This window comes from Phalacrocorax aristotelis, chromosome 20, assembly GCF_949628215.1.
Source record: "Phalacrocorax aristotelis chromosome 20, bGulAri2.1, whole genome shotgun sequence".
Classification (NCBI taxonomy): Eukaryota; Metazoa; Chordata; class Aves; order Suliformes; family Phalacrocoracidae; genus Phalacrocorax; species Phalacrocorax aristotelis.
This window is the reverse complement of record NC_134295.1, coordinates 596835-623560: the sequence shown is the minus strand read 5'-3', so window position 1 is coordinate 623560 and position 26726 is coordinate 596835. Positions and strand designations below refer to the sequence as shown.

Here is a 26726-nt window from a genome sequence, read left to right as displayed (position 1 = left end):
GAAGGTGGCTGCCACCGGACAGGTTCAGCCAGACGCACCGAGCACTCCAGGCTCTGTATGAGTTTGCCTCCAGCATCTGGGTCAGAAAGCTTCTTTTATTTACATCAGGTAACACATACAATTTTTGCCCGGGCTCCACGTTAACAGTGGTGGAGACGTACATCCTTAGAACACCACGCAGCTGCATGTAAGGCTTTGGGAGAGTCACTCTGCGGTTAAACTCCTGGAAGGACCTTCTCTGAGAGTATGAGAGCTACTGCTTTTCTTTCTTTACCAGACTCCAGAGGGACAGTTCATACGACCGTACACACACACACAGAGCTGTGTTCTCTGGACTCGCTTTGACCCGGTGCTCCGGGACTCAGCTTGGCCCAACCAAGGGCACGATTACTTCCACGTTACGCAAGGGCAGGATAAGTAGATGAAGGCAGCGCCGCACCACCGGCGCCAACAAGCCGATTTCCCCCAGACTTATGTGCTTAGTGCATCCAGCCTGCGCTCGCCAAGGGCCCAATGAAGCAAATGAGGTAGGCAGGTGACGTTTGGTCACAGCTGAACTACGGGAGGGCAGGCCCGGGCGGCGGCGTCCCTCCAGCCCACGGCCTGGCCGGGACCCGACCCGCAGCTCCCCTTCTTCGCGGGAGCCCAGCCACGACCAGCCCCGCACCGCGGGCCCACCGCAGGGCACAGCTCCAGCGCAGCCCGCAGAACCCCGGCGGCCCCTCCCGGCAGCGCGGGCGGAGCGGTAGCGCGGGGGCAGCGCCCGGGAAGGGCGGCGCCGCGTCGGACCCGTACAACGGCCGCTCCGCCCGCCCTCGCGCCGCGGTCAGCCCTGGGCCCCCTCCCCTCGGGCGGAGGCTCCGCCCGGCCGCACAGGAGGGGTGGGGCACAGCAGGGCTGGCCCCGCGTACTCCTCGCGCTCTCTTTGTTCGGAGGCCACGGGCGGCGCTGCCCCTTTAAATCCCCCCAGCGCCGGCCCTACCGGCGCGCCGGGTTGAAGGCGCTGCGCGATTGGTTACAGCACCTCCCTCTCATTGGTCTCCGGGAGGAACGGTGCGTCCCGCCTCCCAGGTCTTATAGGTGCCGCCGGCCGCTTGTCTGGAGCGTGCGTTCCTGAGTGGGTGAAGCAGTGGTCCCTGGAAACAGTTCCGGGAAACCCCGCGTGTTGCCGGGGTCGCGCCGCCGTCCATGAGGAGAAGGAGGAGCGCGCGCCATTTGCCGTCGCTGCTTGGGCCCGAGCTGCGCCGCGCAGGCCCCGCTCCGGTGAGTCCCCGGGGGGTGCGGGGGGCCGCCTTGCGCGGAGGGGGGAGTGCCGCGGGCTGGGGTGAGGGGCTCCCGCGTAGGCCCTGCGGCGGGGCGAGCGGCCGCGGGCTGCGGGTAGGCCCGGCGCTGGCGGAGGCGGGCCCGGAGCGCTCGCGCCGCGTAGGAGAGTGGGGCGGGGGCGCCTCTGGGCACCGGCCGCGGCGGGACGGGCGGGCGCGGGAGCTGGCGCCGGGGCACGGCTCGGGGGCGGGCCCTGCGGCCTGGCGAGGGGGGGCGGCCGGCGCGGGCGGGGAGGGCGGCGCGGCCGCGGGCGGAGGCTGCCCCCGCTCTGCCGAGGCTCGGTTTGCATGCGGCGGGCGGCCCGGACGCGTTCTTCTCGCTGCGCCGGGGTCGGGGCCCTGCCTGGTCGCCTCCCGGCACGGTGAGGCTGCGATGCCGCAGCCGCTCGGGCGCCCCGGTGGGCAGCGGCTGCCGCCCGGCCAGCGCCGCGGCGAGCCCTGGGGAGCGAAGGAGGCTTTGGCAGGGATCGCATCGCTGTTGCAGCGCTCCCGACGGTCTTGCCTAGCGTATATCGCGATACAGCGGCGGTAGGGAGAGCTGCACCTCACCAGCCGCAGCGCTCGAGTTCGCGCTTAATCCTTCTGTTGAGAGAGTAACGCTTGTCAAATAAGCCGGGGAGAAACGCTCCGGAGTCCTGTTAAGACATGGTTCTTAATCGATCTCTTACCGCAGGCCTTTGCTAAATAGTCAAAAGTTTTACTTAAATACATCACTATTACTGCTATTTTTAAAATGAGACTCTGGTTACAGGGTCTTAGCAGCCTTGTTACCTGTAATTTTTTTTTTTAATGTGGTTAATTATGTGAATAAGCTACGCTGGACTGCTGCCTTCAAAACAGTTGTTGGGATTCCCCCCGTGTAGTGTACAGACGGATCCTGCCAGCAGCGATGGGCTTGTGCTGCAAAGGATCTTAATGCTCATGAAGCTGGGCTTTTTTCTTTTTTTTTTTTTTCTCTGATATTATACTTTATATAACACTGAATTTTTTACATGCCTTGTAAAAGTAAAGGTAATATAGCCAGAGTTCCGCATCTCACAGTGTAATTTTTTTAACTGTGCAAACTGTGGTGTTTGCAAGCTATCAGAGTCTGCTTGATAATTTTGTATCCTAGAGACTGCATTTCCCATGAGTAGTTAACATCCTTACCTCTCAGGTTTTTTGTCTATATGTGAACACTGTTGGAATAATATTTGAGCCTCCCGCTAACACTCAAGTTACTAGTTTTGTCAAAAAAAGCAATACTCCCTGCTTGCTTAGGCAAAGATCTGAAAAATTGTTTGAGGATAAGTTCATCAGGACGAAGCTCACTTGTGCTGCAGCGTAAGTGTGACCTGGAGTGCCATGAGTGTCGTGCTGCAAAACCCAGACAGCCAGAGGAGCCAGGAATGGCCAGCTCCAGTTAGAAACAAGCTTGTCCAGACTTTATAGCTTGGGCTAGCAAAATGCGGTAGCCAGTCAGTGCTGTGTGTTAGCGGGAGTGCTGTGCACCTTGCCAACCTGTTGTGGTAGAGCCATCTCCCGATGGTGCTTGTGTAGATACTGAAGGATGGTTTCTGGGCAGGCTGTGCTGGTCTGTTGCTTGGCATCATGATGGAGGTTCTCAGGTTTTTTCATTCCACTGGTTGTGGAGTGGGAAAGGCTGAGAACTCTGTGCTGAACAGGCTACCCAGAGAGGTGGTGGAGTCCCCATCCCTGGAGGTATTTAAAAGATGTGCAAATGTGGCACTTCAGGGCATGGTTTAGGAGACATAGTAGTGTTGCATTGATGGTTGGAGTTGATGATCCTAGAGGTCTTTTCCAACCTTAATGATTTTATGAAGGGTTGAGGGTGCTCGCTACGTCTTGTCACAAAGACAGTCTGCCACTGAGGTGCTGGTGTGGAAACCTCGCTAATGGGAAAAGGTCTGCAGGGTGTGATAACTTTGAAACAAGTTTTCTTGTAACTCATGCTAATGAACACCTAGTATAATCATAATTAAGGTATTAAAATGTCCTCTCTGTGACTGTATAAGCTACAGTACAAAAGAAGTGTCTAGAATGCCTTCATGTAAAAAATAAAGGGATGTGCCAGTAATGTTTGTGAGGCTTTACCAAACCCCCAGTTCAGTCTCTTCATGCGAGTTATATTCCCCGCACTCGCGTGTTTCTTATCTCCCTGTTTTGACAAGAACCTTCTTGAAGTGTAAGGCATAACCATAGGGACCACCCTTGTTTTCTTGTGGCTCATTTAAAAGCCAAACCAAAATCAAACAAAAAAAAACCACCAACCCAAACCTCCCCTCAGTGCTGTTTTTAATGTAGTATAACTTAAATGCTTGACACAGATAACATTGGATAGAAAGAATAAGCAAGGTGAATGACTTTGGTGCGGAGTTTTTATGTATGAATTATGCTTCTTGTGCACCTGAGCTAAGCAAGTTCAGCTCCTCCATGAAATCAAAGTTACACAGCAGAAAGCTGAAAACAGTATTGATGTATAATGGCTGTGAAGTTGGTTATGGTAGTTTGAGATATTGTCCCTTTGCCAGAAATTGTCATTCCTGCTCGTTTAAGCTGTTACTAAGCATGTTTTGAGTTAACTAGACTGTGAATTTATAATTAATTGGATGGAGTTAGACTTAGATAGTCTGTGGGTGGCAACCTCTGCAAGAGGCATGGTATAAAATACAGGGAATAGTAACATAGTGGCTGTTTAACCAGTGATTGTCGGATTAAGGCTGAGATCAAGTTCTGTTTTCAAGACGCCATATGCGATCAGGCTCAGGTGTGTGTGAGAAATTTTCCTAGGGAAGAAAAATTGAGCTATTAAACATGAAAAAGAAGGTTTTAACCTCCTATTTGTCATTGATTAGAGCTTAAGAAAGGGACTAGTCTCTTTGCAGATAACTCTCTTGAGGTGCAGGAATTCTAGGTGAAAGATAGCGGATGGCTGAAAACATGATTGATATCATGAAGTATTCATGGTCTTCAGAAAAACATTGTTGGCAGCAACAGTGTGAAGTTTGAAACGAGACAACCCTCCCCTTCCCCGTACCCGCAGTTCTGAGGCAGCGAAGCTAGCTAACCTCTCGGGCACCGGTGGAAATTCTCCTGGCCTATGTAAAGTTGCCCCCAATGTGTATTTATTACTGCTGCTCATTTGGTAAGCGCATTTTTGTGTACACTGTTCTAAATTCATCCATTTCTGCATGTTTTAAAAATGAATACATGTCCCACACATACTAATATACATAATCCTTTACTTATAATCCACACCCAAAATCTTTTCGATTCAGCCAGGCTCCCTCTTTTCATGAGTTACTGGATGGAGAATGCGTGCGTGCGGGTGCTCTTCTGTGTGCCTGGCCTGTTGTAGGCTGGGTCACATGGACGCGCTGCGCATGCAAACATCGATACCACTCCTTTCCTTAATATGCTTTAAATTTTTTTTTAGAAGAGAACAAAAATGTTAATAAAATCACTGTATGTTTTCCTTACTGATAAAATGCAGTTAAAAATATTTTTCTTGATGGCTACACCTAGCTGTTGTTGTCTAGAGGGAGAGCTAGAAGATCTTTTTCAGCTCTGACTTTCACCGACGTATCTTTGATGAGCTCAGAGTGTAGATTCAGTATTGTAAGAGATGTTATTTTTGGTTGTTGGTGATCATTCAGGAAGAAAAGTCAGACTAATCTCAGATTTCAGACCAAGCTTGCAAAGCCAGCAGGGAATCTATTACTATAACTGTGAGGAGAAATAAATTTCTTCTGGATGCTGTTGGGACCTGAATATTTTGACAGCTATGTCACTTCAAACTTTTCTAGAGTAAATTTATTTAAAAGTCTTTTAAATTAAGTTTATACGACAGGAAATAATGAAAATTTGAACACCCCAACTGGCTAGTGAACATGCACTGCATTTGACTCAAATTTTTTATGAGGATACAAATTCTTAAGCGAAAACCAATGGTGCAGCTAGGGAACTGAAATTCTGAGACTTAATGTACATTGTGTAAAAGCCTACTTAAAAAAGCATTTCATCACCTGTGGTGCTGTGCAGTAATCTGATACTTAGGGGTTAGATGGTGCTCCACACACTGGTGTATGTTTGTGGTGAGGGCAGGTATCTTTTCATGATGTAGGCTGCAAATCTTGCTTGTCAGAAATTGGAGTTATTGAACTGCAGATGAGGTGTTTCTACCTGGATGCAGAATAGCTGTCAAACTTCTGTTCAGTGATAGGCAACACTGAGAGTGGTGCTCGGCTTTTGGGTGTGTGACACTTGAAAGCTAATCTGGGTTCACAAACGATGATGAGGGCATCACCGTAAGCCATAGAAGTTTAGAAGGTACTTGTAATTGTTTCAAATAACTTTTCTGTATTTATGTATTGGCTTAGCCTCACAGTTCTTGGTGGGTTTTTTTTGTCTGTACAGAGAAGACAATATATGAGTAAGTAACTGATTTGATAAGGCAGTAAAAAGATGAAAACAAAAAACTTTTATGTATCTTTTTCTGCGTATATCATCCTCTGCGTTTGGAGAAGAGGGATTTAGAGTGATGCTGTACCCACAACATTTTCAGTTTAAACCTCCTCTACCCTGCACTGTTTCAAATTTGAGATCTTGCAGAGGCTATCTGGCAAGCAGACATCTAGCTGACTTTTTGTTTCCATGAATTTTGTAACCTATAGAAACTTCCTGTTCAGTTAGAGCTTTGTGAATTCAGCTAATACTTGTAAGGATAGGTAAGCGTTATTGTAGTCTGCAGGTAGCATTTTTTTTTTTTCTTCTGCATTTAGGCTGCAGTCACGGTTGCTTTTAACTAAACTAAATTGGTTAGAAAGCTATTTCTCTTCATCAAGTGGCAGAACGTGTGTGTATGTATATGCGCTGTGTAGCCATGAAAAACTTCCTATCTTTTTCTCACTAATTGCATAAAGAAGTGGCACCTGACAGAGCAGCAATATGAGGCTGTACTACATCTCTCTTAAATTGCCCTTCAAGTCAAGACAGCTTTAGTAAAATTGTTACTTTTCTGTCTGAAGAAAAATTATTCTTTTCCTTGCTCAAGCTTGCAAATCTTCGTAGTATATTTTCCAAAAAGCTCATGAACTCTAGTCTGGAAGGGATGGGTACACAAGGGGCTGTTAGAGGTATGGTTATGTTTGGAGACTTGTTTTGCAGCAGAGTAAATAGCTTGAGGCTTCCATGATTTTTAAAAAAAACCCACCAAACGAATCCAAACTGTTCTTGAATCATCTTCATACCTGTATTCAGTACTTAATTGCATTGCTCTGACCATGCTGCATATGTCTATCTGGTTATCATTTCACTGCTGATCATCAACTTCTTCCTTATCTTTTAAAGCCTGAGGCTCGTTTAATTTCTGAACTTAACAGCTGATCATCCTAATGTTCTCTGCTGGGTAGTTGAATTGTCTCTTGTCAGCCTTTTTATTTGAGAGTACTAAATATCAGCTGGCTGGCTAATTGAGAAATTGAAACTGTTTTTAATGAATTGGGCAAAGCCCACTGGAATTCTCTGAGAAGATAGTTGTGCATTTTGCAGTGCACGTATTTGGAATCAGTTTGTTAATTCTGAAAGCAAGTCTTTTAATTAAATGTAAGAACTGAAGATGCTGCAGTCATGGCTTCCTTTTAAACCAATACAATATATACTGTAAAAAAAAAAAGTAGCTGTGATTTGTAGAGGTCCTATTTGAAACTGAAAGCACGGAAACAGTTCAGTCACAGCTTCAAATTCTAATGTGCGTTAGAGTACGATTTTTCTCTTTATATCCTTGCTGGGTTTTGACAGTCTTGTGAGACAGTGTTTGACCAGTCCTATGTGGCATGTTGGATTTGAAGGAAGACATGGCAACAAGCCAAGAAAGTGAAAATTAGCAAACAAGTGTTGACATTTTTACATATTAAGCTACCCTGCAGGGTTGTGTGTTCACGAAATTTTAAACGATTGTTTTAAAAGCGGAGGAATGGGAAATGAAATTAGCACTAGCTCTTCTGAATCTTTGCGGAAGGATGTTATTATCGTATCCCAGTACATTCTAGCTGCTATGGTAACCAGTTAACTTACTGACAATCAGCAGATAAAGTTTAGACATCGTTATGTACATGAAGTACATTTTTTTAAAATTATGTCAATTCTTCCATGTACATTTGCCACAGTACTAAGGGTTGTACTTTCTTTTGAAACTTAGACCAGCTGCATCCAAAAAGTATTAAATAAAACTTTTGATACAGGTCATTTGCAGCATGTATACAAATTAGTTTAGTTAAATCATGCATTGTCCTACAAACTAGTTATTTCTGGCTTATTGTAATATAGCTCCTGAATTTTTTCCAGCAGCATAATAAAATGGCTAATCAGGTGAATGGTAATGCGGTACAGTTAAAAGAAGAGGAAGAACCAATGGATACTTCCAGTGTAACTCACACAGAACACTACAAGACACTGATAGAGGCAGGCCTCCCACAGAAGGTGGCAGAGAGACTTGATGAAATATTTCAGACAGGTATAATATGCATTTCTTGTTTCTGACTGGTTATGAAAGTGAGGGCATACCATTTTCAAATTTTTATAGATTAAGGTTTAAAAATTCATTGTTTTTGATCTGTGTAGCTCTGAATGTTTTGCTACTTTGACTTCCCTAAAGGCAAATTGGGTTTGACATTGACTAATTACTTGACACATCCATAGTGTTGTATGTGATATCTTAGCTGCTTTAGGGCACAGAGATCTAGTTACTTAGACGTTGTCAAATAAAGATGTATGTTTGAGCATACTAAACTGTACATTTTTTTTCTTCAATCTGAATCATCGTTTTGCTTTTATTTTTCTAGTGTCAACTCCTCACAGAGGTTCTTAAACACTAAAGGCTGGATAGGTGACTTAGTGAGGGAAGCAACTAGCTTGTCTTGCCTGGGACTACATTTGAATTGAGTCTGCCTGTGGATTTTTTGTTCTCTCTAGTTCTGAGCGGACAGTTTAATCCATGTTGGTTATTACACCGAAATGTTCAGTTTGACACTCACTGCTTTTAACAAAGTCAAGGACTAAGCTATCTAGCAAACTGTGTAATACCTTGCTGGTAGCAAGTGGTCTCTGCAATTTGTGGAGAGGTTTCTTTATATACAAAGGTTTTTCTATTTTGTTTTTGTAACCCCCTTATTATTTTGTCCTATAGACAGAGGCTTCCTTTTCCTCTTTAGAGTGTGTTCTGTGAACAGATTTACAAGAAGCAGTAGAAATGCTCTATGCGCTGATCTTGAACGCCTGGTGGCAAGATGACAGTTTTTGTTGAAGAGAGTCAAAATTCCACAGATCAAGTGAAGGCAGTTCAAAACCAATACCTTACCAATCTTCAGTATGATACTCGGGCTCCTGTGGATGATGTCTTTTGGAAGTCATTCACAGTGAGCTTTCATCAAGCCTTTACCAGCTTTTATTGGCTTTAGACATGCACTTTCTATCTGTGGGTCACGATGATGTGCACGTGATGGTCTGAGAGAAGGTGTAAATGCCTGGGCAGAGGAACTTGTGGGGCTCTAACACGTGTTGCAGTTAGGCGGTGTTGTGAAGAGTTCTCAAGTGATCTAAAAGCTTTTCAGCCCAGAACCTGACTACCTAGTACAATTCCACTGCATGAGTAACCAGAAAACATTTATTCACACTTCCTTAATGCTACTGAAGATGTTTGCATTGTGCAGGGGTTTGTCAGTGAAGCCCAATACTTTTAACACCCGAGCTAAATTTGGGGTTGAACTTCAGGATTTTTAATCTGCTGAGGCCTTATATGAAAGGTGCAGGATCACTTCTGAAATGTAGTCCTTGGGCTTGGCACTACTGTGCATTTTTGAAATCAAGTAGCAGTTAAATAATCTGTGTACTTTGGAGATCAAGCTGTTGCAAAGTGTGTAGAGTTCTCGGTATCTGTAATAAATTTTGCTGTGTAGTTTAAAAAGGGCAAATCTTAGTCTGTACTTCTCATGCTCCACAGCTTATGCAAGTGCATTACAAAAGCAAAGAAATAACTTGTAAAGATCCTTAAACAGAAAAAGTGCTTCAGAACTGGTCTAATGGTTCTTGGGAGAGTCTGTACCTGTAAAATTAACGTTAGCCTTTTCGGGTACATAGCAGGGCTTGAGATAATACCTTTTTGAATTCTGCCTCTTGAACTGCATAGAGCAACAAAATAAGTAAAAAAGGAAAAAAAATATTTTAGGCATGTAGGAAGGCCACTGATTTTTGCTTTTTGAAGTTGGAGGAAAGAGTGAACAAACCATTCTACTTCCTAATATTTTGTGGGGTAGAGCTTCATAAGTATTTGATGGTCAGTTAGGCAGCTCCTTTTCCATGTACAGTAGGATACCTGTAATGCTCACATGTCAGCTTGCTCTAGAACAGCTCCATTCAAGAGAAGGAAGTGTGAAGCTTAAAACGAAAGACAAACAAAATCCAAATTATTAGAAGTGGGCCAGAACTCACTGTTTCAAATCCTGGTGTGTAATACTGCTTTTATGCAGCAGATTGGATTCCTGAATGTTAGAAAACTGTTACACATGGGGTATAATCTTGCACGTCAGTTAGTTCTTAGGTATATATACATTTTAATTTAACTTTCTTCATTGTTGTACTCATGTTCTTTCATATACTTGTGTAGGAATATGTAATTGTAGTAAATGTATAATTCTGTATGGAACATAACTTTTTGACTTTAAAAGCAAACTGCATAGTTCTTAGTTTGTATGAAATTCAATAGAAATCTGTAACTTCTTTATCTTTAACTTTTAGGGTTGGTAGCTTATGTCGATCTTGATGAAAGAGCAATTGATGCTCTTAGGGAATTTAATGAAGAAGGAGCCCTCTCTGTATTACAGCAGTTTAAAGAAAGTGACCTGTCGCATGTACAGGTAAGGTGAGAGCTCCAGGAGTGTGAGCACATAACTATAAATAGTGTTCTGGCACTGTTGGCAGGAGAGTTGTAACTTAGAAATTCATTGATGTTGCTGCATTTCATTTCAAACCCAAATCGCAAGCCTGTTAAAAACTGTCTTAAATGTGTAGGTATTTGAGCACAAAGCAAAAGCTCCCAGATAATAAAAATGAGTGTGCTGTTGAGGAAATAAGGTAAAAATACTACCTGGAATCTGACTATTTTTTCAGTCTGACAACTTTGTTCAATTAATCATTATATTTTCCTAAAGGATTCTTTTGACATTTTGTCTATTGCATTGGCTTGATGTAGTGACCTCACAGTACGGAGTGTAAGATTCGGTGGATTCCCAGGGCTTTTCATGTGCACAATTGAATTGTTTTGTAAATTGTATCTACAGAACAAAAGTGCATTTTTATGTGGAGTTATGAAGACCTACAGGCAAAGAGAGAAACAAGGCAGCAAAGTACAGGAATCAACGAAGGGACCAGATGAAGCAAAGATTAAGGTAACATTTAGAAAACACTGATTATTCTGTGCTACCTGATATATTTATTACTTGTAGGCAGACTGAAGTAATTTTGGATGTACTTAAAAAGCATCAACGCTAACTGGATATGTGTATTCACTCTTGGCTTTAAATAAATGTATGCATGATAGATACTGAAAAGAGGGGCTGCTTGCTTGAAATGCAGGTCTTTCTGATTACACAATTGCCAGAATGCATAGACCTTACAGAACATCAAGTTCATGGAAACACTGATATCTATTTAAGAATTGTCTTTTTATATAAAAGCTTTTACACACTCATAAAATCACTTTGAGACTGAATGGATATTTCAACAAGGTATTAGTGTATTAAGAAGCTCTTCTGTTGTGCAAAAACCTAAGTACTGAGTGAGAAGAATTGCCTGGTCTTCTGGAGTTCTTGGGGTACTACATATACAATGGAAAGAGAAATGAGGTCTTTCCAGTGACCTTGTAGTATAAAACAAATCTTGCTGATTGTGGTGGTGGTTTTTTAAACCCCCCAAATACTGGGTTTTTTTTTTGTAGGTTCTGTCTGTTCATATGTATTTTGTCATCAAATGTGGCATGGAGCAGCTAGGCATTTCCTTATGTTGGGACACATTTTATTATTTATACTTTAACCCACTGTTTCCCCCTCCCCCCAACTAATGTGACAATTTTTTTCAGGCTTTGCTAGAGCGGACTGGTTACACTTTGGATGTAACTACAGGACAGAGGAAATATGGGGGCCCCCCTCCAGATGCTGTATATTCTGGTGTTCAGCCTGGTATTGGGACAGAGGTTAGTACATACAGACTAATCTGCTATTTTGTATGTTTGTGCAAACTAACAAATAAATACTTGAAAAAGTGAAAGTTTGAAGTATTGTAGAAGAAAGCATTCTTCTGTGTTTGTATGTCTTAATGAGTCTTTCTTCCTCAGTATTCCACAAAAGACAGCGTAATGGGTTGAGGGAGGGAAAGCAGGTGGAATGTACTAGGAAAGGCTATGTAAAATTTCTTAAAATGTAAAACACATCATTAAAGTGTCCGACTTCATGGTCCATCCTAAAGCCTAAGGTCCATTGCTTAAAAAGTGACCGGTGTAGGTATCAGCTGTATAGGTACATAAAAGCGTGACTCAAAGGTATTTGACTATGTTTACAGCATAAATGGAATTTAAGTGATGGTAGGAAGGTTTATTTCATGCAGTGTGCTGAAAGTAAAAAGACTCGGATGTTGTATAAAGATACATACAAAGTTTTGAAGAGGACAACTGAGAGTAGTAATTATTAAGAAATTGTTTGCTTATGTTTCAGTCTATATGAAAACATCCTTGATGCTTGCATGGACTGAGGGTGAAACTACCACGCTGAGAGTCATGTAGCTTGTTTCCTTCTGTAGATTCTTGCATATCTGCATTCAGAAAGGTGGCTTAGGTGGTTACTAACCCGGCGGTGTTGCCAGGGAGATTATGTGATGGTGTAAAGCGTTAAGTGCCCCATGCCTCAGTGACATTAAGAAATGTTTCTTTGCAGGGGGGGTGGTTGAATACCAGAACAGGCTTCCTAGAGAGGCGGTCTGCCCCGAACCTGTCAGTGTTTGAGGCGTTTGGACAATACCATCAATAACAAGCTTTAACTTCCAGCCCTGAAGTGATCGGGCAGTGGGACTAGGTGATAGTTGTAGGCCCCTCCCAACTGAACCTGGTCCAGTCTATTTGTGACTGAAAATACTTGACTGATCTTAAGTATTTTGTCCTATCAGTGATGGTTACCCTCTTTAGGAAGTCACAGGAGTGCTGTGAAGTTGGCTGTGCTTTAATACTGTTAAGAGTATGGGTTTATACTTTTGTTTCCTGAAGCTTGGTAGAACACCTAACTTGTAGAAACTCCCTTAAGAACATAAATGCTTCTCCCATGAATCAGCTTTAGACGCTGTAGCAAACCCCAGCCAACTAGTTATAGAAACCATGCCTCCACTGAATTAATTTTCTCCTGGCATTTTGTAGGATTTAAAGGCTGGTGACTGCTTCAGACATGCTGCATGGTTTGACTGGCTGAGAGGCTGCACACCTTGCTGAAACGGGTGTATGCTTTATTAAATTTAGTCTTTAGCTCTTGCCGTTGAGCTCTGAGGCATAGTGATCAACGGCTTAAACGTGATCTTATTTGGTAGATTAAGCAGAGCTTGTTTGAACACAAGTGACTGGAGATTTTTGTGGCACTTCTTTTTTTTGCCCAGAATGAGGTGGCTGTGTTTTGGTTTTGGGTTTGTTTCTTTATTTGTTCTCAAGCTTTTGAGAACCACTTCTCTTTTGTCTGCAACAGTTCTGGTTATACGGGAGTGTAAATGCCTCTTTTCTAATACTGTGGGTAAAAATATGTAAAAACACAATATGTATCTGTTTGATTGTGGCAGCGAATCTTTTGTTCGAAACTTACGAAAGCTTCAGTGCTATTTAAATAGCTTGTGTCAGAGATGTCAACAGTGGCAAACTTCTGGTTTTTAAGCATACCCAAGCACTGCTACTGATTTCAAGAAGACACATACTAGGTAGACTTTTTTCCACCCAGGATGTATCAGGTCTTTCTACTGGAAATATTTGTACACCAACTAATTTGTCTTTTTAAAACATAAAGTGGGATTAATTCCATGTTAACTAGTTTACCTCTCTGTGGGTGAAGCTGTCCAATGTATTTTTCAAGTGGGTGGAGTTTAAGAGCAGCTGGACCTTTTGGAATGTGATTCTGTAATGAAGTCAAAGTAGTTACGGCTGTGGGTAGCTTGGAGGAGAAAATAATTGCAGTAGGATTTGATATCAAACATGAATATTCATGCTGGAAAAAAGCATTTTTTCTGTATTCTTAAATTCCTTTTTTTTTTGGTCACAAAATGAAGATGTGTGGTTTAAAGTAAACCAGTTGTTCAACAGCACTGGACAACAGACAGTAGCAACTTCTACATAGCAACTTCAGTAACCTTGAAATTAAGTGCAGCCAAGATAAGGAAAGAAAAAGTTATAGATGTCATTAAATTCAGTCACAGTAAGGAGGAGTTAGCATAAGTGTGTAAGGGACAGAAGGAATTTTAGTTCTAAGTCCACTACTAGTCAGGGATGAGGAAGCTGTCATGCAAACAAGACAAGCATTCAGTGTTTCTGTTGGATAATGCTGGATGGTAAATGCAATCTGTAGTGTCTGCATGTGTGCCTAATGCCTAATGAGGGTGAACTGTGTTTGCTAAACAGGTTAAAATACGTATTTTTCACTCCTGATCTTCAGTCTGCTGCCTGAGGAGCTTTTAGTTGTTAAATTCAGGAAAATGGAAGGATTTATTTTATATATCTGTGTGTGCGCATATATATATAAAAATGTATAAAATATACACACACGTGTATATAATAGTTGTATATATAAAATGTATATAATATGTGATAAAATAAATTTAAAAATATATCTTTATTTTTTCGTAAGAGCAGGGTGAAAAAAGAATCTGACATTCATATGGCCTGTCCAGACTAATATTACACCAAAAATTAAGGAGGTGACTGATGTGGTATTGATTTCCATTGTTTACTTTTTTGGTGTAAATGAATATAATATCATTTAAGACATGATTTGAAGAACAGGACCATCACTGGTAACTGTGAGATACGAGCCCTTTAACCCCCTGTAACAGGGATGGGGGAAACCATTTTTCAAAACTAGCACAGTGCAGCTGGCATGAGGAGAGTAATTGACTTGAGTCTGTACTAGTCAGTACAGTACTCGGTTTCAGTTTGATTGAGGGGTCTCTGGCTAAAGTAGGTCCTACTCCTAAAGTGGTGCGAGACATCTACTTCAGTGTTTTTCAGTGAAGTGAAGTAAAAACTTGACAATTCTGTAAATGGGTTATCTGCCCATGATGTGCTAAGATGATGTGCAAGGTCAGACATCTGTAAAACAGCTTAGAAGGATTAAATGGAGGAATTGCTACGTGGCCTTTTCAGAGCTGAAATTTATCGGATAAGTACATCATAAGCATCTTTGCGTGTCGTTATCAAAAACGCAAAATTACTTTTACCCCTGCGGATGGGGTATTGCGTCTGCTTCTCTGTGGGCGCGTGGCCAGAGTTGTAGCAAAAGAATCAGAGGGCTTGTGAGGCTAACTTGCAATCCGGAGAGTGTTATGTGATTGGAGGTATTGGGGCAATTTGAACTGCTTTTGCCCATAATAAACTGAACGGGAAGAATCAGATACTGTAATAACTCTTAACTTAAGAACCAATGGTATAATAAACTCAGCAGGAGTTGAAGTAGAGAAAGCTTGTGCTGGATTTAGTACACAACTGGAATGTTGCTGTTGTACCAGAACAACTGTTGGGGGTTCAAATGCTTTTGCACTGTGCCAGAATTTCTTTCCACTTTCATATTGTTTTGGTTTTTTTATGAAGATTGTAGATTTGGATGAGATGAAGCAGTCGTGTGGCCTACATTAATTAATGCTTAAATGTGGCATTTAGGAAAGATTGACTGCAAAGCATGTGAAGAGGTTGTTAAAAGGAGAGGGGTTTTGAAGAAGCTCTCGCAACGCTGCAGTACACTTCTGTTAGCTTGTGATGACAACAGAAGAGGCTCAGTTGTTGAAATAACTGAAGGACACATCATCTAGAGTGCAGAAGTTGTTTGCACCCCTCAGTAATACTTTCCTGTAAAGTTCAGGAAATGGAAATTGAGTTTTTTCCTAGTTAAGACTTTTCATCATTAATAATCTAAAACAGTAATAAGGAAGTAAAATGGAGTACTTCGCACAGGTCCTTTAAGAAGCAAAACTGGAAAAAGTAAGTCTAATGGTCAGTGATCCCAGCAAAGGCCCAGAAGTGATGCAGTTGCATCACTTACAAGATCTCTTGTATTTCACTGATAATGCCAGTTTCCAAACTGGCACTGTACTCTTGTGGAACTGAAAAGACAAAACAAGACACCTGATATTTACATTCTTTTCTATTTCAGCAACTTTATTCAAGCTTATCAACACATCTGAAAAAAGTTACGGCAGATGTTTCTTCTGACCCTTGCAAGATGTTCACCTGGTGTTTGTTGTCTAGTATTGATCTTGTAGGTCACTAACGTATTACATTTACAGGCTTGAAGCAAATTCATTTAGATGTGAATTATTCCCACAGTTATCTAGTTCTTCTGTTATAAATGGAAGTTACTCTAGAATATAGATCAGATATGAACGTATTTAAATTAAATCCTTAATTCTGTTTCTCATACTAGCTCCTAGAGTGTATTACCTGAAAAGAACTGTATAGCAGTCTCGTGGAATTGTTGTTCTGGAGTTTGTAGGGAGGGAGCTGAAGAGATGGGAAAGAAAGGAGGAAACAGAAGCTTTCAGGATGGTGAATCTTTGGTAAATAGCTGGAAGAGTAGGCTTTTGTTTGATTTTGGATTAGAGGTTTTTCTTTTTCTGAAGTCTTCTGGTGTGTCACCTTTGGTTTCTGCTGAAATGGTGACATCTGAAACAAGGAATTTAATGTGGAATTTTTACATTTGACTGACATAAACAGTTTGTGGAGAGTTCAGCTGACAGTTTCACTGTCTCAGAAGCAATTTGGAGTTTGTCTTGTGCATTTCTGTGATGGTATCATTGTTTTGTCTTTAAAAACTGTGCATGGGTTTTGGAATGAAATATTCCACGTAATGACAACAGGAGTCCCTACAGATGGGTATTTCCAAGCTTTTTGGGAAGGGGGGGGAGCCTGTTGGCTCTGCCATTAAATTTTCACTTAGTTTGATAAATGGGTTCCTTCCCCCCCCCAGTAGCAAGTAAGTTGTGGTCAGTTGACATTCACACTGAACTGAGAGAGGCTAAGCTAAGTGAAAGAAATGTTCTGGCAACTGAATTCCAGGAATATCTGTATAACATGAAGAAGCATCTAAAGGCTCTAGCTTTCCTTTGGAGGAAAATAGTTATGTACCACATTTTTTAAATCTAAGTCATCACGCTCTTCTCGCAGGTTTGTTCATATCGATGCTTACATGGGCATTCTGAGTGTTTCTAGTTTTGGAATTATCTGCTAAGCCTTCAGTACCAGATATCACTATGGCAAGGCCTTGCCTAGGTGGAAAAGGGTGACGACTCCTAGCTTTTTTTACTACAGAAAGTATTTTAAGTTAATTTAATGGGTGCTTGGAATGTTTTGCTTGTATTAACAGTTCTGAGACTTTGAGGATTCAGAGGAGAGCGGTAGTGACGAAACAATTGGGGGGGCAGCTTTCTAGGGAGACCTCAGCTGAAGAGATTAAATGGCTTAACAGAACTTTACCAAAGTTTGTCATCCTTCTATGTAAGGAACAAAAACATGAGGACACCAGATTTCCTCAGACTAATATTAAAACATTTAGTTGGTGGAAGCTGAAACAAATACAGACTAGAAATAAGATTACAGTATTTATTAAAAGTGGAAAATGTGCATTGGGCAGTTTAAGAATTTTTTTAGATCTTTTTTCCCCCTCCAGCTCTGTACCTTTCTAATGAAGATTGGGCTAGAGAATAAATGAAACACTGCAAGAGCAAGGAAGTGCTTGGCCTCCTTTAATATAGGATACCCAACTACATAGCCTGTAAGGTCTTTGTTTTTAATTGCCAGAATTAGAGGCAGGTAAGAACAATTTACAATGGTGGAAATTTACAACCTTTTCAATATAAATGACAAAACCAGGTTTTCCATGTGTAAAACCTAGTACTAACAGCGGGAGGTTTGGAAGACTTAGTAGGACATACAGTAATGTTGGCTACAGTGTTTCTGTTGTGGTGGTTTATGCTGTAATATACTTCCTTTCCCAGGAACGTTCAAGTATTAAAAGTAGGTTTAGATTTCTGAAAACGCTTTGTTTAAATGTCCCCTTCCTTTTTAGGTTTTTGTTGGTAAGATTCCCAGAGACTTGTATGAAGATGAGCTGGTACCACTCTTTGAGAAAGCTGGTCCAATTTGGGATCTGCGCCTCATGATGGATCCTCTTTCTGGTCAAAACAGAGGTTATGCTTTCATTACCTTTTGTAGTAAAGATGCAGCACAGGAAGCGGTCAAACTGGTGAGTAACTTTCAGACTGGACAAGATAGTGTAAACAGCAAGCATGTTGGTAATCTCTTAGATAATGAAGTCTCTGAAGTATTTCATTAAAGCAGCCATTGACAGACTCAAAATATTACTTTCTTAAAAATTGCCTCCTGATATGAATTTTTTGTATATACAAGTAATCTTGTATATACAAATAATGGTCTACTTTGTCTGTAGTCTGCTGTAGCCTGCTGGAGTCTGCTGGAGAACTTGGGTGGTTATAGTAACAGCTTACTCGATTACAACTGGAAAATATGTTCTCTAAGCTTCATCACATTTAAGTTTTATCACCCTTCTTACTAGAAAAAGCTAATTGGAGATGCTTTGTTTTGTTCCTGCTGCTGTGGAGGCAGTCTCCGACTTGGTTCTCTTTATCCTCACAGTGGCCTTCAGTTCTTTCCAATCTGATTTGGCCTGCATCTAGGTGGTTAACTCTCCTAGAGAGCTCAAAGAAGAGATGGCAGTCTGCTTGGGGCCCTGGGTCACTTGGCCTTTAGTCTGCCTGAGAGGAGGAAGTAGAATTAGTAAGATCAATGTGTATCTCCTGAGGTTTTGGATATGGCTGTAAAATACTGCTGGTACTTTGAACCAAACTGGGTGAAATGCTTTGTCTCATTTGCCTTAGCAGAATTCAGCTGATCTGGTATGAAGAAGTGGGGAGAAAACCTAAACATCTAGTTAAGCTGCAAGGATGGGGGGGCAGGGGGACCCACCAACACCTAGAGAAGCTTGAGAAGTGATTCTCTTGCATTGTAAAGGCTTCAGAAGGAGTCATTGCTTCTAAATGTTCCAGTACTTGTTCCCTCAAATGTTTTCAGTTATGTTAGGCTCTTCCAGGACTGGGACTTGCATGCCCCTGCTCAGGCTGTTGTTCCTTTCTAGAACCTGCTTGGATGTTTCCTGAAGGAGATGCGCAAAATGTTTTTGGCAATTGATTGTTTCTGGGTTCAGTGTTTGTAGATGGTGGATATGAGTAACTGTCACTTAGGAAGGAAAAATTGTTTTGAAACTTTTTTCTCATTTTGACCAAGTTGAAGGTGCTCAGAGCTGTTGCTTTAAATTTTGACTGATTGAGACGAAAGGGAAGATGCGGAACTGACAGGAGATGTAGCAAGTGATGTGCCACAGACAGAAGACTGGCCTCTGTACCCTCTGTATTGCACCAAATAAGTGAATTTGTGTGAATGCATTAAGTCCCGTATCTGGATTCCCTTCTCCCTACCTCCTCCACCCTACTGTTACCCGGTAATGGGGCCAGGCTTGCGTTCAGGTGAAACATCTTCCACACATTATTGGGGGGAAGAAAATGGGGCAGACACATGCTGAATTTCAGAGCTAATTAAACCTTCATAGCAAAGTGGGGTTCTTCCAGAAAATAAACTTGAAATTTTGACGTCTTGATTTCTGAACATCAGGTGGGCCTTCTGCTTGTGTTTGCAGGTACCAGTGGGAACAGGCTGGGTTGTAGGTAAAATGGCTTTGTAAGACAAGATATAATTTGAAAACAGATTCCGATTAAGTTCATGGCACTGGAACGCAGTTTTATTGTGTTACGAATCACTGTATGTGAAGCAAAACTGAAATGTTTTTGTCTTCCTTAAAGTGATCTTGTTTTATAGCCTGTGGTACCTTAACATGCCCTAGATCTCCTTGGCTATGAAGAGGGTACTTGAAGGTATTGCTTTTAAAGAATTGGATGAGATTTTCAGAAGCTGGCTGAAAAATCCATCCTCTTAGGTTGTGTTGGAAAAACCTACCCAAAACAAAGCTGTTGTCTGTCTTGAATTATTAATTTTTTTGTTTTTTAAAGGTTGAACTCTTGTTCCTTTAAAGACCTATCGGCAGTGTTGGTGTTCAGAGTAACCCAACTGTGGACACAAGCATGAAGCAGTGGGCTAAATTTTTTTTAATGGGAAGTTTTAAAACTTAGCAGTAAAACTTAGAGTCCCAGCATTTACAAGGTAAAAAAATCCCTGTGGTGGGGGTTGGGGAACCAAGGTCACTCACTGATTCAGACTTTTGAGTATCTCACAGGAAATATGCTCAGTGTTTAAAAGCTATAAAAGTAAAGTGGGAGAACTCATAGTATCCATAGTGCTATGTATTTGCTGATTAATAACAGCAGCAATGACTGACATTGAGGCCCAGCACAGGAAGCAGTCACCAGTTCTCTAGAAAGGTCTTTCCAGTTTGAGATAAACAGTAGGTGAATTAATTCACCCCCTGCAATTTTTATCTGTTACATGCTGTTCCTTGTACATCAGTTTCTTTGCATCTTTCCATTCAGCAGAACTTCCGAAGCTGCTGTGGAAAACCTAAGCTCAGCATTATTCTTCCAAGTGAATGCTGACCCAAATACTGCAGTTCCAGTAATTCTCATGCAATGCACATTCAATATGCCATGTATAAAAATAGTAGATCATGAAGAAAATCAGAAGCTAATTTTATAATTTTGGAGTCCCTTTTATCCATATTGTTGTGGATAAAGCAAATGTGAATGGCTTTTTGTTTTCTCAGTGTGACAACTATGAAATCCGTCCTGGGAAGCACCTTGGAGTATGCATCTCTGTGGCAAACAACAGGTTATTTGTTGGGTCAATTCCAAAGAACAAGACTAAGGAAAACATACTGGAAGAGTTCAGTAAAGTCACAGGTAAGACCTTCTTAATGAATTTCTCACACTGATCCCAAAATACCATTCAGTCTCTCTGTTTTGTAGGTCTAGTTATTTGACAGACATGTTCAGCTATCATTTAAACTATTTCCAAGTTGGATTCCAAGTTTGTTTCTGGTAGAAATCTTATATATCAAATATATTTTATGGTGGAGTATAAAGGGACTAGTGTCTGTTTGATTGTTAAATGAATGATGGTGTATGTTTACACTTTGAGATGGAAACAGGACAAATGAATTTAGAAAAAAGTGAAGGTCCTAATTCTGTTACCTGTTCTAGCTTCCTGTTGAAGGCTCTGTATTTGTAATGATCTACAGTAGGTTCTGCTTTCGCAACTGAGAAGTTTTTGGGGAGCCTCAAACAAATGTATTTGAGGAGTGGTGGAGAAGAGGGACTACTAAATCATTTTAGAGGAAATGTTATTGTAGAAATAAATGACAGTTTAATTTCTGTCCCAGTTCTTCAGTGTTGTTCCCCAGTACGTGCAGCAAATAGGAAGAGAAGTAGTCAGCTCATCACTGGAAGGATGCTTCTGCTTTAAATAAGAGACTGAAGCCTTGATCGCCTTCTCTCGTTCCTGTAGGAGAGTTTTAACCTACTGCTTCTTTTTTAGGATTGCTATTTATAAGTACCTCAGGGAAATGGTGAAAACAGAAGGTGAATATTCATGTAGTTATCTCTTCTCTTTTTGGAGAGATATGGAAGACATTCCAGCTTCCCCTGGAGGTGGGGAGATGCCATAGATTAACGCTGACTGCTTTTCAAAAATGTAAAAATGGTAGAGCAAAATATAGAAAACTTCCACTGTGCGATGTGTTTGGGTTGATGTTTGGCAGGGCCTAATTGTGAGGTAAGCTTGTTCTGGAGAATTTCACCTGCTAGGTGACCTGCTTTTGTGTAAATTGGATGGATATTTGCTGTTCGTTTTACTTTTCTTGTGCTCCCTCCCCCTTCCGGGTGTTCAGTTCAAAGGCTGTGTGTTACAAAAAACAAGACATTTTAGAGTAGACTCTGGATTTTTTTCTCTTCCTTTTGAAGCTGAATACTAAAGACCTGTTTTTCAGAGGGTTTGGTGGATGTAATCTTGTATCATCAACCTGATGATAAAAAGAAGAATCGAGGGTTCTGCTTCTTGGAATATGAGGATCACAAGTCAGCAGCACAGGCTCGCCGCCGCCTGATGAGTGGGAAAGTAAAAGTCTGGGGAAATGTTGTGACAGTGGAATGGGCAGATCCAGTAGAGGAACCTGATCCAGAAGTCATGGCAAAGGTAAGTAAAAACTTAACTGGATGCTCTTGTGCTTTGGGAGGAATTTCTTCATGCTGGTGACTAAGACTTGTTCCACCTACCTTTGAGGCATGAAAACAGTTAGAAGGCATTTTCGTAGTAAGCCATGCAAACTGGCGTGGTCCGAGCGCTGCGTATTACACTGCTGGTGTAACACATTATCTGCTTCTGCTAGTAATGAATACCAGGTGGGTATTCTATAAAACTATTTTCTAGAGTAAGGTGAAGGCGAAGTTCAGCGTAGGGAATGACATGCTCTTTATCCCTGTGTTTTGGGATAACTCTTTGTTGCTCTTGAGGTCTATTACTAAAATTTTACTGGGATTTGTAGCATCCCAGAAGCAGAAAATCAAAGTTAGATATTCTTCTGGTCATGGAAGGGAACTGTGGAAGGAGAGAAGTTGTAGAAACTTAGTACAGGTAACTACAAGGCTATCTCTTCACCCCTCTGAAACACGTACAGAATTTATACGGTTACCCAAAATTTCTTAATGCAGAGGAGGAGGGAATGACATGTTACTAGTTTATGTTAGTTTCCTTTGAGGTTTGCCTTTTAAAGATTACAGCTTTCATTCTCATTTGTTCACCAGGTGAAAGTTTTATTTGTAAGAAACTTGGCCACTACTGTGACAGAAGAAATTCTTGAGAAATCCTTTTCTGAATTTGGAAAGCTGGAAAGAGTAAAGAAGTTGAAGGATTATGCTTTTGTTCATTTTGAGGACAGAGGTGCAGCAGTGAAGGTGGGTTGGTTATCCTTTCCCAGCTAAATTGGTGTGAGCAGTTTATTTTGTACAAATGGTTTTAAGAAAATTCTTTACACTAAATATCTAGATAAGATGATTTGTAGAGCCCATTTAATAAGGTTCCCATTGTGAGAATTTTAACACTAATAATTTTGTTCCTGTGATTTCAGTAGCTAGGAGGATGTGAAACTTGCAAAGGACAAAACTGTAGCAAGTTAACAAGTAGACTGGAAAAGAGGTGTAGACCAATGCAGGAGAGTCTAGAGAAGAGGAAAAAAAACAACCTAGACAATTTTTCTGAGGAAACACTGACAGAAGGTATCAGTTGTCTCTCAAAGACCCCTGTTTAAAGGCTCTGTAGTTTTGGAGTGACAAAAGTATTGAATAGAAAATGGAAGGTAATTAAAAAATGCCTTGTGAGGAGAAGAATGGCACTAGCAACACCCTTAATGCATTACCTGTTTTAACTCTTAACTCTGATCCCTAGAAGATTTCTTCTAAATGACTTCTTAAACATCGGAGGTATTACTGTAAGCTTCAAAGGTGTCTTCCGTTGTGTCTAAAAGCAGTTGAGAAGGTCATTAATCTCTATTTCAGCAGATCAAAATCTATAGAAATTACTCCATCTGTTTTTTTAAATCCATAGTTTATGGGGGGGAAGAAAGGGGCAAAGAAGTGTTTTGAGCCTGGGAGTCTTGAGCAAGTATGTTGTGTGTGGTGTATGTGGCTACACAGTTCAAAGGCTCTTTACTCAACCTTATTAATAATTTTATAACCATTTAATTGCTTGCAATTTTCCTACCCACCAAAATGGGGTTTAGAATACTCTTGAGTTCGGCTTTAGGATGAATGTCACTCATATTTAATGGAGTTGAAGTCAGGTTGCATATACTTAGATCATGTCCAAGAGCGGGTAAGAGGTGTTGTCAGAAAGGGTAAGTCAGCAACACCTCCTGACATGTTTTATTGTAGTATGTCTTTAAAGACTCTCCAGTCGCTTCCCTTCCCTACTTCTAAATGCTCTGTTAAATTTGAGCAACTACAGACTTGTAGCAGATGAGAAAAGATAGATCAAATGCAGTACAGAGGAGCATCTAATGCTCATCTCTAAAACTAGCGGGAATACTGCCACATCTGCCCCATGTGACTGATTTATGGCCACTAATTGGTCTGAGTGTTGTGAGATGTGGTTATGTATGGGTGTGTTGTTTGTTTGTTTTTTAATGAAAGCATTATTGTAATATTAATGCATGGAATTGGCTCACTGATTCCAGTATCTACTTGTTTTCATAGCTTCTTTGAAATAAATCACCCTTATCTCAGCTGTTTTTGAGGCATGTAGCTGTACAGACGTGTGAAGTCTTTGTTAATGCAAAGTGATAGTGTCGTCGTCCGTCCCCATCCCCCCCACCCCAAGTAGACGTCCTCAGAAATACTCAATTTCTTCAGAGGCACTCATGTAGCACGTCCAACGAGCTAGGAAGCCCAAATATGAAAATGCTCTCTTGTGTGTGTGCTCTGCCTGGCTTATAGGTACAGTGAGCGTTCGTGTCCGTGTGAGTAGTGAGAACTTGTGTCAGTGCCTTTTTGAAACAGGACACAGGAATGTTAAAAAGTGATGCTGTCATGTCTGATTTTTTTAAAAAAATAATGCTCAGTATATTTTAATTGCATTCTTTATATATACTTAGAATATTTTTGTAAGATGCTGCTTCCCTGTAACTGGTGAATAAAGTGGGACTTGACAGACTAGTATGTAACATCCGGTTTAAGTAGCACAGAAGCGAAACACATGGCATAGTTCAGCCTGGAGCAGCCCGACCATCTGGTTTCTTTCAGTGAGTTTTAGTTTCCTTCAAAATGGAAACAAACTTTTAGATGTTTCTCTTCTAATTTTTGTACAGGCTATGAATGAAATGAATGGGAAAGAGATAGAAGGGGAAGAAATTGAAATAGTGTTAGCAAAGCCACCGGATAAGAAAAGGAAAGAACGTCAGGCTGCCAGACAGGCCTCCAGAAGTACTGCGTGAGTGTTTGTTCCTGCACTACTGTAATACTGGAGAGTGAAGTTCTGCGGTAAAATATGAGCTCGTTTAGAAGAACCTGAATGGCTTTTCTTTTTGCCATGTTGTGTATTGTTAATAAGGGGAAATGTATACTTTATTTTGGGAGACTTTTGGAGATAAATAATTGCACGTTTCTTTTTCTTAATAGGTATGAAGACTATTATTACTACCCTCCACCTCGCATGCCACCTCCTATTAGAGGCAGAGGCCGTGGAGGGAGAGGTGGATATGGCTATCCCCCAGATTACTATGGCTATGAAGATTATTATGATGATTATTATGGTTATGACTATCATGACTACCGTGGTGGCTATGAAGATCCCTATTACGGCTATGATGATGGCTATGCTATAAGAGGAAGAGGAGGAGGAGGAAGGGGTGGGAGAGGTGCCCCTCCACCACCTAGGGGGCGGGGAGCACCACCACCAAGAGGTAGAGCTGGCTATTCACAGAGGGGGGCACCCATGGGACCGCCAAGAGGAGCCAGGGGTGGGAGAGGGGGTCCTGCACAGCAGCAGAGAGGACGCGGTGCTCGTGGAGCCAGGGGCAACCGTGGGGGCAACGTAGGAGGCAAGAGAAAGGCAGATGGGTACAACCAGCCTGATTCCAAGCGCCGTCAGACCAACAACCAGCAGAACTGGGGCTCCCAACCCATCGCTCAGCAGCCGCTCCAGCAAGGTGGTGACTATGCCGGTAACTATGGTTACAATAATGACAACCAGGAATTTTATCAGGATACTTATGGGCAACAGTGGAAGTAGACAAGTGAGGAGGGATTGAGAATATTGGAAACATAGAATTGGCTATAGCTCTGCATCCTTCAAAACAAAATTGGCTTAATGTTTCATCCTTCAGTAGCGATTGGCTGCCGTTTGTATTGGGCTGAAGAATCACTCTATTGTGTATATACTCGAGTCTCTTAGATTTCTTTTTTCATAAACGCACTTGGACATTACTGGGCTTGCAGAATTCCTGAACTCCATATGGGGTTTCAATGCTTTTATCATTTTAGGCTTCATTTTAGCAGTTAAAAGCAGGAATGGCACACTGTTCAATCATGATTTTGCAGAACCTCTGGTTTTGGACAGTTTCCTTTTTTTTTTGGTTTTTTTTTTTTGATTTGGGATAGACAACATAGGAGTATGCTGTACATAAAAGTAAAAGCTAGTGCTTTGTCTTAGTAGTTTTAAGAAATTACAACAAATTAAGTTCTCTTGTATTGAAAATAACATGATTGTATGTTTTGCATTCCTAGAAGTAGGTTAACTGTGTTTTTAAATTGTTATAACTTCACACCTTTTTGAAAATCTGCCCTACAAAATTTGTTTGGCTTAAAACGTCAAAGCCGTGGCAATTTGTTCCTTGATGTGATTGTATTTCCAATTTCTTGTTCATGTAAGATTTCAATAAAACTCAAAAATCTATTCAAAACATTACCTATTTCAAATTCAATTGTGTCCTAAAACATTATTTCATTGGTAATTCTTGCGAAAAACATTGTTTTCAAAGTATAACTGCCTATGTGAGTGATCAAATTCATGCAAATTTCTTGTGCTTTCCAACATGTAGCACTGTGGATATCAGACTGAAAACTAGGAGAAATTACAGATAGCCCAAGGGCACTCTTGGCATAACTGCTGTTCAGTAACTTATCAGCATCTAATTTTGAAACTTTTTTTTTTCTTTTAAGAAGTGTTGAAATGTATCTAAACATACACGGAAATCTAATTTGAACATAATCTTCTAATGTAATGTGGAGAAGGAAGCAGAGCCTACAATGGTGTTAATTTTGTTCCTTTTTATTATGTACCATGGAGTCCCTCTAGAGGCTGTTCTGTTAGGGTCTAGCCGCATTGTGTTATTCAGCGTACGAACGCGTAGGGAAATGGTTTTGATCTCAAGCATCTTAGTCTAATTTAAGATAATTTATAATTCTCATCCCTAGTCAAATATTAGGTGCTGTGGCACAGTAAACCAACTTCTTGCTACAGAACACAAACATACTCTCCATATTCTGGTTATTTCTGTCTTAACGTTTTAATTTGATGTTCTGCCATGATGAACAATTTGCCTTAGAATT

At 41.2% G+C, this 26726-nt stretch overlaps 1 protein-coding gene across 5 annotated transcripts; it reads left to right on the top strand.

The window, feature by feature from the left end:
- Positions 1-872: 872 nt before the first annotated feature.
- Positions 873-26082, top strand: HNRNPR (heterogeneous nuclear ribonucleoprotein R). 5 transcript variants are annotated; one of them, XM_075114812.1, is made up of 11 exons: positions 873-1263; positions 7668-7836; positions 10116-10234; positions 10658-10765; positions 11455-11568; positions 17672-17848; positions 20393-20528; positions 21614-21819; positions 22428-22577; positions 24485-24606; positions 24795-26082. In XM_075114812.1, the coding sequence occupies exons 1-11, from the start codon at positions 1189-1191 to the stop codon at positions 25405-25407; spliced, it is 1989 nt and encodes a 662-aa protein (XP_074970913.1). In that variant the 5' UTR covers positions 873-1188; the 3' UTR covers positions 25408-26082. The 5 variants fall into 5 exon arrangements, with proteins under 5 accessions (XP_074970913.1, XP_074970914.1, XP_074970916.1 ...); XM_075114813.1 differs by having other exon boundaries at positions 884-1263; positions 7671-7836; XM_075114811.1 differs by having other exon boundaries at positions 1131-1263; positions 7650-7836.
- The last annotated feature ends 644 nt before the right edge of the window (positions 26083-26726 follow it).